The sequence below is a fragment of the Tupaia chinensis genome, unplaced genomic scaffold (genome assembly GCF_000334495.1).
Source record: "Tupaia chinensis unplaced genomic scaffold, TupChi_1.0 Scaffold000459_1, whole genome shotgun sequence".
NCBI lineage: Eukaryota > Metazoa > Chordata > Mammalia > Scandentia > Tupaiidae > Tupaia > Tupaia belangeri.
In genome coordinates, this window is record NW_006159968.1 from 2235209 (window position 1) to 2250256 (window position 15048).

Consider the following 15048-nt stretch of genomic DNA (forward strand, 5'->3'; position numbering starts at 1 on the left):
TGACCAAAACCACAGACAAAGACAAGATACTAAGATTGGCAAGAGAGAAACGGCAAGTTCCCTACAAAGGATATTCCATCAGACTAGCAGCAGACCTCTCATCGGAAACAATGTGAGCGAGGAAAGAATGGGAAAATATATTCCAAGTGTTAAGGGAAAAGGAATTTCAACCAAGAATACTGTACACAGTAAGATTATCCTTCATATGGGAAGAAAAGACAAGAACATTCTCAGATTAACAAAACCTGAAAGAATTTACCAACATCAGACCAGATCTCCATAAGTTCTCAAGGGAATGCTATGTCAGGAAAATTAAATGCAGACACACAGTAATAAGAGTTCAAAAACTAAGAAAATGGCCAGCTTAATCATAGAAACAAGTCTGGAGTTGAATATTATACCCCAGAATTCAGTCAGGAAGATTGAACCACAACAGAAGATAGATTTAGTCATGAGACTGAACTGGTGAAATAACATTCTGTGACTTTTAACTAAAATAGTGCTACTTTTCTTCTAGTCTTTGTTGTCCAGTTTGAAGAGCTTTGTCCTGTCTTGAGCTGTCATTAGGTTCATGTACCTACTGTTTGAACAGAATTCTAGCCTGTTTCCAGGCTTTAAGTTTTAAGCAAATTTCTTTACCAATTCAAAACTGCTTCTCTTGAAATTACCAGCTGAACTGGCTATTGAAAGTAGTTAGATTATTTAAGAAATTGTGTGATCAATAAAATCTGGGAGGAAAAGAAATGGATGACAACTGTAGACACCAGAGATAGTGTGAGAAGAGGGTGGGAAAGGGCAGAGGATCATATATATATATATATATATGAAACTAGAAATGGAAAATTATTGATGATGACATGCATAATTAAGCCACTATGCAGTATATTCTGGATGGGAAACCACATTTTGTATGCTGTGATGATGCTTAGGCAATGAATGTAAATTAATTAATTAAAAAAAGTTTCAGGAGAAAAAAAACACAAAAACTGTTTTTCTTGAAATTAAAAACAATGCATATTTGATGACTGCAGTAAGCTATATAGCCCCAGCTAGGTGCTATAGTATGTTCATTCTACTCACTGAGGTTTATGCCTAAGGTCAGACTTGTGTTCATGGATATGTATATATCAGCTGTGTTTGCTATTGGAAATATTTAAGTTAAGTTCATTAGTGAATCAATAAAATGGGGAGAAAAGGCATAGAAAGCAACCATGGATACCAGAGACAGTGTGGGAGGAGGGTGGGACACGGCAGAGGGTGAGAGATAGGGAATCAAGGATGGGGAATAAAAAAAGCAAAATATACAGGAAACAAGAAATGGAAAATTATTTGTAGACGATAACTTGTATGTTGATGTGCTTGATTGAGCCAATATACAGTGTATTCTGGATGGGAAGTCTCATTTTGTATGTTGTAATGATGTATAGTGAATGAATGTAAATAAATAAATATAAATTTTAAAAAAAGCCTGAAAAAAAATCCTCATGTTTAATCCTAAAATATCCCAAGAAATGGGCAGAAGAGGTATTACTTGAGTGAGGCTGCCCCAAATACTCATTCTGTTAGCATGGTTTTCTACATTCATGCCATCTTAGAAAGCAGTTTTGTTTTGTTAATGTGTAGTATAATGATTTAGTGCCAGGCTCTGGAGTTGAATTTCCTACCCCTAGCACTTAATCTTGGACAGATGATTAATTCTCTCTACCTTGGTATTTTCTTTTGTAAATATGGATAAAAATGCTTTTTACTTTATAGAGTTATTGTAAGGATTAAATAGTATATGCAAGATTGTTTGTATGGCAAACACTCAACAATGTTACCTGTGGTATTATTAGCTGTTTTTAAAAGGTCCCATTTTACAGCAATTCTTTGTTTTGTTTATGCTTGTTTTGTTTGAGCTTTCATGGTTATTGAAAAAGGTAATCCTGGGAACCAGTAGTTAGCGTAATGGCTATGTCGCTGGACTCCCACGTAGTCGACCGCGGTTTGTGTCCCGGACTCGGTGGCTTAAAAAACTCACGCCGGGCACGTGTGCGTGCGTGCCCAAAATCCCGAGAGGAGAATGGAGGAGAAGGGATTGCGGCGTGACTATCCCCCCTGGGGGGTGATTTCTCGCTTTCTGTCTCTATGTCTCTCTCTGTCTGTCTGGCGAGCGCCCACGCCCTACAGTGAAAATCTCTCCAAAAAAAAAAAAAAAAGGTAATCCTGTATCAGGTTGATTTGGCTTCAAGTAAAAGAAATGCAATGTGGCTTAACAATAAGGAAGTGTGTTTTCTTACCCAACTGTAAGTCCAGAGGTAGAGAAGACTTCAAGGTTGGTTGATTTTTTTCTCTCTATTCCACTGGCAACAATATGGGCTTCATCTTATAGCTGGTTCCCTCATGATCGAGTGTGAATACTAAAAGGGATAGCATTTCCTCCCTTCTTAGCATCTAGCAGGACAAAGGGACAGGAAATGTCCAAGCGTGTACTATGTCTTTCCCTTCTATCTTAATGGGAGTACATGTTCTCTTCTCTTCTGTCCCACGTCATTGCCAGGAGACTGCCATGAGCTGGCTGGCCTAAGCCTAGGCTCCTGAGCTGTTACTAGCAAGGGAGATTAAATTGCTGTGTGCTGCCTCTGGTAGATGAACCTAACCTCCTGGAATTGGGGCTCTAAGAAGACATGAGCAAAACTTCTGTTAGGAAGGATGGAGGAGGAAATGGATGCTGCATAGACAACTGTGTGTTTAATGCACTCATAGAGATTTGAAAAAAGCAACATGATTTCAATAACCATAATTATAATCTTTAGATTCTCTGTGTCATTTTCAAAATAGATTTTGTAAAAGTGTCTTTCATCTTAAAGGTTAATTATTTGTATACTTGTATATTTCAGAAAACGTTAGCAAACTCAAGAAACTTGAATATTTGAATTTAGCTTTAAACAACATTGAAAAGATAGAAAATTTGGAAGGTAAGAAATTTATTCATTTATTAATTCTTTATTGTAATTTCTGATTTACATAGAATTATTACACATCTTTGTAGGGTACAGTTTTTTCGTTTTGTTTGTTTTTGTTTTTATCTTAGGGCGTGTGTGCTTGCTGGAGAGAGAAACAGAGACAGTGAGAGGGAAAGTGAGAAATCACCTACCTGGGGGATGGTCATACATAATCCCTTTTCCTTCATTCACCTCCCAGAATCTTGGGCATACATGCATATGTGCCTGGGACCAGGTCTGGGACTTGAACTGCAGTCAGCCATGTAGGAATCCAGTGACATAACTGCTATGCCATTTGCTGGTCCTTACAGTATTGTTTTAAAGCATGTATGCAGTGTATAATAATCAAATCAAAGATATAAACATATTTGCCATCTTCAGCATTAAGCATTATATTATATTGTATACAATCAAGATTCATTTTAATCACCTTTTTGGAAATATATATTGAATTGTCAACAGTGGTTTTTACTCTACGGTGGTACACTGTTTCATTAACTATTTCATTTTTTAATTTATTTTTTATTTACATTTAATCATTACATCTTTACAGTGTACAACATGTTTTTTTCCAGTATGAATATGGTGCATATTAGTCAAGTCAAAGATTACCATATACATTATCATGAGCAGATAACTTTTTGTTTTTGTGTCTATTAAATATTTTGTTTGTTTTTTCCCCTATTCTACTTGTTTACTTACTCTGTGTGTCAATTTCTTCTGAAACCCTTCCATCACCACCCTCCATACAGCTTCTATATACCATTTCTCTCTCACTACTTCTATGCTATTGAGTCCTTTAGCTTTCTCTAATGAGTGAGGACAATCAGCATTTGTTAAACAGAGACATACAGTATTTGTCTCTCATAGCCTGGCTTATTTCACTTAACATCCTATTATGTAGATTCCTCCAATTTGCCTCAAATGATAGGAATTCATTGTTCTTTATGGCTGAGTAGCATTTCATTGTATATATGTGCCACATTTTCTTTATTCATTTATTTATTTTGTTATGCATTAAAACTAAGGTTTAAAACTTAAGTTAAGCAATATATAAATTTAAACCAATATTTAAAATTTAAGTGAAACAATATTTAAATACATTTAAATTCACATTTTATATAAATCTTATATTAAATTTTTATAAAAATTTAAACAATAAAGTGATGTATAAATTAAAAAATGGAAGTTTATTTCACCTGTTTCTTTTTTGTTGTTGTTAGAGAGATTTTTGCTATAGGCTCATGTGCTCACTGGAGAAACAGAAGAGACAGAGAGAGAGAAAGTGAAAAATCACCCCCCCAGGAGGGATAGCCATTCTGCAATCCCGTCTCCTCTATTCTCCTCTCAGGATTTTGGGCACACATGCACATGCACTCTGCCTGAGTTTAAGCCGCTGAGAACAGGACTCATACTGCATGTGGGAGCACTCTGCCTGAGTTTAAGCCGCTGAGAACAGGACTCACTGCATGTGGGAGTCCAGCACCTTTACTACTATACCACTTGCTGTGCCTATTTCACTCATTTCTAACCTAACCTCCTTTCTAGAGGCGGCCAGAGTTAACACTTGGGTGTATAGAAGGTAGTTTTATTCTATTTTGCTTTCTATTAATGGGATCATGCTATGAGTATTGTTTTTATTGTTTTAAAAAATTAAATTGCCTTGCTTTTTTGATATCCAGGAAAGGGAGTGGGGGCTATGTAATAGAATGATTATAAATCGATTTATCTAACCATGGGTCTAAAGATGGTCATTGGGGTAGATTTCAGCCTTTTGATACATAAGCATGGCCACGATAAACATTCTACATTTACTTGTGTACATATGCACACTTTTTTCTAGGATAGATATTTAGAGATGAAATTCCTGGGTTTAAGTATGCCTATTTTGAAAATACTGTCAAATTGTTCTCCAGAAAGATTATATCAATTTATACTTGCACTGATGGTTCATCCAAGTACCAATTTCTATACAGCTTCATTACTACTTTCTGTAAATAATATTTTTAAAAGTATTAATCATGGTTGCCTAATGATTTCTTTAATTTACAGCTCATTTGTTATTATTGAGCTTGCTTATATATTGTCAGATGTTCATAAATATTTGTATTTATTCTTATGTGAATTAGATATTTCATATCTTTTGATTATTTTCTGTTGATTTCCCTTTTTATGTGCTCTTATACATTCTGCATACTAATCTGTTTTCATATATATTGTGAACATTTTCTCTTGACCTATTGCTTTACTTTTTCCAGTTTTGATGCTGGTATCATTCAGAGTCTTGCATTTTAGTATAATTAACTATCAATCTTTTTATTTATATTTTCTAAATTCAGTAGAATCTATGGTAAGTTTTAATTTGAATTAGTTTAATTATTGCATTTTATTACTCCAATTTGTTTCAAATTTGTCATTTATTTTTATTGTTATATTAAATTAACAAGTAATAATGGTACATATTATGGGGTAGAATGTGATATTTTGATACATGTATATAATGTATAATTATCAGATAAGAATAATCATCCTATCTACCACCTCAAACATTTATTGTTACTTTGTGTTAAAATAATGAAAAAATCCTCTCTTCTAGCTTTTTGAAATATACAATAAGTTGCTGTTACATAAAGTTACCATATAGAGTTACTATACTCTAGAATTTATTTCTCATATCTAGTTATAATTTTGTTTTTACTGACCATACTCTCCCAACCCCATCTGCCCTCCCCGTTACAGCTCCTAGTAACCACTATTCTGCTCTCTGCTTCCATGAGGTCCACTTTTTTAGCTTTAACATGTGAAAACGAACCTGAAATATTTCTCTTTCTGTGGTTGGCCTATTTCATTTAACATAATGTCCTCCAGACTTATACATGTTAGAAATGAATCAAAATGTGCTCTTTATTTTTGCCCTCTCGAAATGACTGTTAATTGATATATTTGGACCAGTTGGGTCCAAATAATATGTATACCATAAAATTCACCATTTTAAAATATGCAATTCAATATATTCTTTCTCTCTTTAGTTACTATTTGCATTGTATAATTTTTCCAATTCTTTCCACTGTTTTGGAATCCAATGTCTTTTAAAAATCATATAGATACAACATGTTTTAGTTTAAATTCATCCTGTTGATCGCTGCCTTTTCACTGGAGAGTTTAGTCCACTTATATTTAATGTAATTAGTGATAAATTCAAATTTATGTCTGCTATTTTGCTATTTGTTTTCTACATATTTTATGTCTGTTTGTTCCTCTGTTTCTGTATTACTGACTTCACTTTTGTTAGGTATTTTCTTCTGTACCATTTAAATTCCCTTATTCCTTTTTTTTACCATAGATTTTAAAAATTATTTTCTTAGTGATTGCCCTGGGAATTATAATTATCATCTTAATTTATAGCATTCTAGTTCAAATTAATATCAACCTAATTTCAATTATCTACGAAACTTTGCTCCTGTACAGTTTTGTACCCCTCCTTTCTTTATGCTGTTTTTGTCATATTATATCTTTATATCTTATGTGCCTACCAAAATTGATTTATAATAATTTGTTTTTGTAGTTATCTTTTTAAAAAGTTAAAAGAAAGAAAAAAGCACAAATTAAAATATATTTATGTTGTTTTTAAAATTTACCTATGTAGTTACCTTTACTGATAGTTCTTATTTTTTTCATGTCAATTTGAGTTACTTTGTATGCATTTTCACTTCAGTCTAAAAGATGTTCTTTAGTATTTCTTACAGGGTATATTTGCTAGTGATAAACTAACAGTGTTTGTTTATCTAGAAATATGTTAATTTCTCTTTCAGTTTTGAAGAAGAGTTTTCCCAGAAATAGAGAAAACTCTATCTCTTCTTTATTCCTTCCCTCCTTTCCTTTTTTCATTCCTTTCCTCCTTTCTTTCCACCCTTTTTCTGTTCCATATCTCCCTCACCCATCTATTTATGCGTCCACTCATTTTCTTAGCTGATAAGCTTTCTTTTCTCTATTCTCTTTGATCTCTGTAAGAATAAATTTTAATTGAATTTTGGTCATACTAGACTGATCTTCCATGCCTCTTAACCTATATTCCTTACTTATACCCCTTTGCCTTGTTATTCTACATCCTGATATACTTTATCAGACTTAAATTTGGGGATAATTATTTTATATACAGTATTGCTCATACTATAATTTAATTTACTTTTAATTTTTAATTTTAATTTAATATGCTTTTTATTTTTGCCATAATAATTATTACACTGAAGTCATACCTGGGTTCTGATTGCTGTTTTTCTGTATTGTCTATTGTTATGGATATCTTCTAAAATCTCTTTGGAAGTATATTCATTAGAACATATTGCTTTTCATCTCTCCACTTCTATGAATTATCTTTATTCATTTTAGATTTTCTGTTTTATTTTGTAGCCTTCAGTTTTCGAAAACATTGTTTTTCTTTACTTAAGATAGAGCATGTATGCACACATGTAAGAGTGTGCGGGAGAGAGAGAGAGTGAGAGAGGAACACCTTCCACAGCATCCAGTCACACTGCGATTCTGTTCCTCAGTCTTCTGGCCTATTGGACCTTGGGAATGCCTATGCTTACCTAGTATGTTTCAGGCCAACTGGTTTGAATATTCAAACCACAGGTGCCATGTGCGGTCCAGGCTCTCTTGAGCAGCACATTACTGCTATGCCATAGAACTGGCCACCAGCCTTCTATATTGTGTTTCATTGCCTGGGAACTCTGTTGTCTGACTATAATCACAGAGGACTTTGTGTATTTGGTAGCTGGTGTGTTTATTCTGCTGTTTTGAGGTTCTGTTTCCCAATCCAGCCTCTCGCCTGCCTGGCAGAGTCACTGTGCTCTGTGAGTTGGAAGGACATGCCTGCTTGTAAGCTTTGCTTTTGAGTGCAGAAGCATGGAGCATAAACAGGAGAGCTGCTCTGTCCACCTCCTCCCATCTGCCAATAGCTAAATTTACTTAGGTCATGGATTTTAGCCTATTTGCCTCCTAGTGTAGACATGGATCTTTCAATGATTGTCAGTGTTACATATCAACCATGACATAAATATACATCATAAGTTTTTAATTCTCACCCCAAAACCTAGAAAATTACTGCAATCAAAGCCCCCAAGTCCAAGCTCAGTGCTGGAATTGAGGTGATTCTTTTCATCACTGACATTTTTCTGCCTTAGAAGTGGCTGCATTGTTCTCGCCCAGTTAACACTCTATGCTTTCTACTATGTTCTCTTGTCAACAAATGGAATAACAAAATTTACCTCAATCCATGATTTCAAATGTCATAGAGATAGTTAAAACCCTAGTTCTCAGTTTGATTGTCTAGGGCTGGTTATTTTTGAGAAAGTATTCCACAGGATGTGAAAAGTTGTTCTTGCAGTACATTTTACTTATCTACCACTAGAGGGCAGCAGCATCACTATTATGTTTGAGCTTTTACAAGCTGACATCCACAGTCCACCTTTGGCCCGTTAGCTGGACAGGTCTTCCATTTGATCTATTTTCAGCTCTAATACAGATGAACTGGATGCACACTGCCTTCAGGGTATGTCTGCTGAGGACAGCAAGGGTCCAGTAGAGGCAGGAAAGCATGTATCTTATCCGTTGGCAAGTGTGTACTTTTTGTTCCTTTGAGGTAAGAGGAGGAAGATATTGATACACATGCTCAAGCCACCTACTTGAGTAAACATCAGTTTAATTTAAAAGATAATTTTTCCCCCCGATGGCAAAAAGTAGATAATATGCCTTTTGCTTTTTTTCCCTGTTGAGGATTCACCAAAGTAGAATAAAGTGTGCCCTTTTCTATCCCACCTCCTTGCTCCATCACTGGAAGGCATAGTGCATGGAGTTGCTGATAGTGCTTGCCATCCCTGCCATACCCCTCACCTGCCCAGTCCACATGGTTGATTTCAGTGACTTTTAGGCACCACAGAGTCACTAAACTGAATCTTTACAGAACAGGAGGTAGAAGTTGGGACAGCTGAAGGAGGGACTGCCTGACTCCCCAGAAGAGGATTTCTCATGCTTGGCCAGTGAGTCAAGAATCGTTCATCATTAAGATAGTAAATGAAATTTAATTTCTTATGTGCAGGCTTCGTAGGAAAAAAAATGAAGATTCGTTACTTTAAAAAATATAATGAGCATTTGGAAGGTCCTTCATCTACAAAATTACAGCAAAATCCAAAAATACATGAATTTTTCACCTCGTTGGAGTCTTTTAAATGTCAGTCTCTTCTTATATGAAAGGAAAAATCTAATTAAAATGTCTCCCAGAGCCTCCCAATGTAAACTTAAGAAATACCATGTAACCTGTATCTTCAAGCAGACTATGCCAAATATATCTTTCACATTTATAAAATCCGTCTCGCATTTTTGCCAATGTAAAATAAACATGTGGACATAGGATAGAGACTTAATTATATGTTTACAGAGAGTTTTACATTTTTTCTTCACATGGTGGCTGAGTATACATTTTATAATTTAATAATTGCACTATCAAGTACTTTGATGTGTTTTAAATAACTCCTTATTGTTCGTGCTTGAAGTGTTTTAATAATGATTATTATGGATAGAACTGTTCTGAACAGCTTTGAACAAATCACTTCTGTTTCCACTTGAGGTATTTGATTGGGACCTTTTCCTTCAAGCAAAACTCTGGACATTGTGGGGAAATCATTAAAAGCCTATTTTGGGACCAGCAGGTGGCATAGTGGTTAAGGTGCCGGATTCCCGCATGGCTCAAGTCCTGGACAGGGCACCTTGACTCTTAAGTCAGACATGTGTGCATGTGTGCCCAAAATCCCAGGAGGAGACTAGGGGGGAAGGAATTGCAGCATGGCCATCCCCCCTGAGGGGTATTTTGCACTTTCTCTCCATCTCTGTCCTTCTAATGGGCACATGTGCCCTATAACAAAAACTCTCTACAAAAAAAATAAGTATTTTGTGTATTAACAGATTGCATGCTAAAAAGTATAACTGCTATAGGGTTTCCAATTTGAAAAAATGTGTGCGTGTTTTATGAAGTTAGTAGAAATAATGATTTTGTTTTCCTGTTTGATTTATGCAATTATATTCAAAGACGTGAAGTTCCTTAATTTCTTTTATCAATGTAGTAAAATCTAGAATATATAAACATGTCTATTCTTATACATTTTAGATATGAAGCTTTTTAATAATCAACATTTTTATCATAGTATCTTAGTTCATTTTCTGCAACGGTAACAGAATACTATGTACTGGGTAATTTATAAACAATAGAAGTTCATTTGGTTCATGGGCTGCGGGCTGGGAAGTTCAAGCGTACTCTACCAATACCAGCATCTGCGCGGCATCCGAACGGGGAGCAAGACAAGGCCATTTTTGTAATGGCAAGCCCACTCTCTGGGTCATGGTATTAATCCACTCATGAAGGTAAAGACCTTATAACCTAATCACCCTTTAAAGGCTTCATCTTTTTTTTTTTTTTTTAAACCTTTTGCCATAAGAGGTGTGTGCTCACTAGAGAAAGACAGAGACAGTGAGAGGGAAAGTGAGAAATCACTCCTCCCCCCCCCCCCCGGGGAGTGGCCACACTGCAATCCCTTCTTCTCCATTTTCCTCTTGGGATTTTGGCATGCACGCACATGCACTTGGCATGGTTTTCAAGTCATCAGGTCTGGGACTTGAACTGGAGTTGGTTATGTGGTAGTCCAGCACCTTAACCACCGTGCCACCTGCTGGCTTCAAGGCTTCATGTCTTAACATTGTAATGGCGATTATGTTTCAAGCTGAGTTTTGGTGGAGACATCGAAACCATAGGACGTAGTAATACAATATGTAGTGCAAAAAGTCAAAGTGTTGTACTTTGAAAATCAGCAGTCCCTTGTCAGTGTTCTTAGACCCCGAGTCCTTTTCCCCAGAGGTGTCCTCTCTCAATTTCCCTAGTCTCTTCTGCTGAATGTTTCTAAATGTGCTCATATTATGCCTTTCTCCTTATTTCCAAGTAATACACTAATATCATGCTTATCTGTTATTTTGGTTTTATTATTGTTTTTTTTACCAGAGGGTGCATGTGCTCACTAGAGAGAGAAAGAGAGAGAGAGAGAGAACCCCTCTATAGGGTGTGGTCAAGTCACAATTCTTTCCCTCCCTTTCTTCAGTTCATCAGGATTTGAGGCCCATGCACATGTGCCTGGCATGTTTTTCTAGCTGCCCAGGCAGGGAATCAAATCATGGTCAGCCACTTGATTTCTGGCCCCCTATGCATGGGATTTAACCACGGTGCACAGGATCAGTTCTACCTATTATTTCTTGATATTCTCATTTTGGACAGCATTTATTGACTTCCTGATGTGAAAGATGAAGATCTTATTTTTTCATAAGGTCCTCAAGTTCTCCCTTCCTTCCTAACCTTCCTTTTTACATTTTATATCACGTAACAGGATGGCACAATGAGATGTGAGATATGAACCTATTTATGGTGACTGATCCTTTGAACTAAAACTTTGGTGGGAGGGGAGATGGCGCTCACTTCCCTGCTGACCAGAGTCTCTGGCCTTTCTTATCCCATCTCCCTCCTCTCACTTTTCCCCAGGCTGGTCTGGCCTTCTTTACCCATGTCGTGAATTTCAGGCAAGCCCTGACCTGGGCCATCCCTGTCCTGGATGATGACAACTGTTTTCACTCACAGGTCCCCATTTGTGTTCCACAAATTTTAGCTCAGAATTTTAAGACGATGTTGATGATGATGATGCCACTTTAGTAATAAACAGCTAACTTGGGCAGAGATGCTTATTCCAAGACTGACTTGGGGTGTGACTCAGTAAGAGGAAGGTGTGGAATTCTGGGCAAGGCAGAGGAGCATGCTAGCATTTAATGGAGTTGGTCCCATTGTATCGCTTTCAGAAATGAAGGAAACTTTGCCAGAGGGGATACAGTGACAGAACTATGAGCCAATGTGAATCAAGTTTACATTTTTGACTTTGATTTATGAGGAACCAACTTTTTTTAAGAATTATTTTATTTATGGGACCAGCAGTTAGTGTAATGGCTATGTCGCTGGACTCCCATGTAGTCAACTGTGGTTCATGTCCGGACCACGTGGCTTAAAACTCATGCCGGGCGCTTGTGTGTACGTGCCCAAGATCCCAAGAAGGAGAATGGAGGAGAAGGGATTGCGGCGTGGCCATTCCCCCTGGGGGGTGATTTCTCGCTTTTTGTCTCTCTGTCTGTCTCTCTGTCTGGCGAGTGCACGCGCCCTATAGCAAAACCTCTCAAAAAAAATTATTTTATTTAACTTATTTACCCATTTATATATCTATTTATTTATTTATTTTTAAAAATTTGACTAGAGAGGAATAGAGAGAGACCGAGAGAGAAAATGAGAAAACAAGCTGCCAGGTCTGGGACGCAAACCGTGGTCAGCCATGTGGGAATCGGCATCCTTAATCACTACACCACCTGCCAGCCCCTGGGAACCAGCATCTGCTCTAAGTCATATAGCCACAAAACAATGACTGAAAGTAGCGTATAACCAGGAAGTGTAAGGCAAGGGTGAGGAGAGCAGAAGTTTGAAGAAATGAGTTCAGAAAACTGTCGGCTAAAGAGGCCTCTCTATCAATCCCACAAGCCTTATGCCAAGAAGACCCACAGAGGCTGCTGTGTAAACCAGGTCAATGCTCACTCAGTTCCCAATAAGAAGTAAACTGACTGCTCCTGAGGCAGCCATGCTCCCTTCTTTCCCTGTAGGCGCATTGTCCAAGAAGCCATTTGACAACCAGAAGACTGTCGCCAGGCTAGTCTAGTCGCAGCTGATGTTTAGTGATGCTCTCTAGATGACAAGCACTTGACGTGAATCATCTTAGACAGTGTTCACAACACCTCCTGAGCAGTTTCAGTACTAACAGAATCCTACAGGTGAAGAGGCTGAAGTCTATAACTTACCCAAGGTCACATTCCCGAGAACAGGACAGGCGTAGAACTTGACCTTATGTGTGCTAATTCCAAAGTCTAGATTCCTTGCCACTAAGTCCCCATGATATGTGAATAAGAAGAGTTCATTCAAATTCAAATATGAATTTCATTCAAATTTCTGTAGCACCTGGATAGCTCTATAAGGAAGGGGGTGGGTCAGATTTACTATAAAGCTGTAAAACTCAGCTTCAGTGACTCATCCTTTTCCTTTTATTTTTCTGAGCATCAAAGCCTCTTATTCCTTACCTTTGATGATGCCTTCAGTTCAGTTCTTGGTGGATTAGGAGTCATTCTTTCTCTTCCAGGTGAATTTCCAACTATTGCTTATAACACACGAATTTTAAGAGATGCCATTCCCATTGGGGAAACTTCCCACTGTTGCTTTCTGTGGTGAATTATGTTCTACCTGGGAAAATTTTCAGGGGACAGATTCCAGGTGCTCCCTCTAGGGGGAGATTTGTTCTGCTGTAGTGCCCACCCCCACCAGCGGCTTACACTTGACTGTCTTCATGCCAGACAGTGATCAAATCCAAATGGTAGCCAGCCTGGGCCTAACAATGTCAGCAGGGAAAGTGGGTTCCCTTGGTCGGAGGAGCTAAAGGATGATGCAGACAGAAAGTGAATTACGGATACGCTTTCCGAGTTGGTATTTCTGAAAAACAATACAATTAATCAGCAGATCGAAACTCTTTTGACTGTTACTTCTATTACGCACTATTACACACACATTCTATTACCACCATAATTTGTCATTTTTTTGGCTTGTTTCCTTTCTCTTTTTTCTCAACAGGATGTGAACAGCTGACAAAACTTGACTTGACCGTAAATTTCATTGGCGAGCTGAGCAGCGTTGAAACCCTGAAGCATAACATCCATCTAAAGGAGCTCTTCCTCATGGGGAACCCGTGTGCTGACTTCGATGGCTACAGGCAGTTTGTGGTGGCCACTCTTCAGCAATTAAGGGTATGCTTATTTCAATGATGGAAAACACACACACGCAGAAAAATAAAAATGAGCACATATGGTAATTCCTGATTTATTCACACTACTGTCAGGGAAGGTGTTACTTCTGAGGTTGGAATATTCCAGAAAACAAAAACAAATTCTTCGACATACTGAACCTTTCTTCTAAGATGGAGTCTCACTATGTTGTGATCCACCTGCCTCAGTTTCCTAAGTAGTTGGGAGTGCAGGCAGGAACCACCATGCCTGGCTTTTAGAGTAGGCCAGGAATTGAACCCAGGCCTCCCCTGTGGCCTCCGCCTGATGAAGAACAGCACCTACCAGTGCATGCTCCCTTGGCTGGCCCACACCTCTAACAGGATTTTAGTAGCTTCAATAGACCTTTGAAAAATAAAATGCACACATTTCTCCTTTCTCATTTAAAGCACACAAAACTTTACTATTTCTTGGTGGGGTCAGAGCATGGTGGTAAAGTGTTTTCATCATTATTAATAATAACTTCTCATTGCTAATAGCAAACCAGAAGTTTAGGGTCTCAGAGGTGGTTTCAGATTTTTCCTTTCATAGTCATAATCTACCGTGCTTTTGTAGTTGGTTTTTTTTTAAGTTTTATTTTATTCTACTATTTTTAGCAGTATATATACACATATATATTATATATAATATGTTATATATTATATATGTTATAATAATAGACATTATATACATAATATAACATATATGCACATACGTGTGTCATATAATATGAACGTCATGTATAGCATATGTGCATATATGCCACACAATATATAACATATAATATGTCATATACTATATATGTTACATAGTACATGTAGTATATGACATATGTAATATATATATTTATATTTTTTTAATCATTGCTTTTTCTTAATTCATTCTGTATGGCAATGGTTTGGACACATTAGTGCATATCTGAATACTTGAGAGCTTTCTATCGCATGGGCTGCTATGCCCTGTCGCCAGAGTTTCTGGGTTAGAACTGACCTGGGGGCCTGAGATTTTGCATTTCTAACAAACTGTGATGATGCTGCGATCCTGCCACTTCATTCGAGAACCACTGCTCTGTTTAGTAATCTCTCTCCTTTTATTTTTTAATCTGCTAGAGGGCGCATACACTCACTGC

At 37.2% G+C, this 15048-nt stretch overlaps 1 protein-coding gene across 3 annotated transcripts in view; it reads left to right on the top strand.

Annotated features, from left to right (window-relative positions):
* The window catches only part of DNAAF11 (dynein axonemal assembly factor 11), a 95699-nt gene that overhangs the window by 10369 nt on the left and 70282 nt on the right, over nucleotides 1-15048 (top strand). For all 3 annotated transcript variants that reach the window (XM_006155524.2, XM_006155523.2, XM_006155525.2), the window contains 2 exons: nucleotides 2880-2957; nucleotides 13732-13904. In XM_006155524.2, the coding sequence (XP_006155586.1) occupies nucleotides 2880-2957; nucleotides 13732-13904 (251 nt within the window). The remainder of the gene's footprint in view (nucleotides 1-2879; nucleotides 2958-13731; nucleotides 13905-15048) is intronic.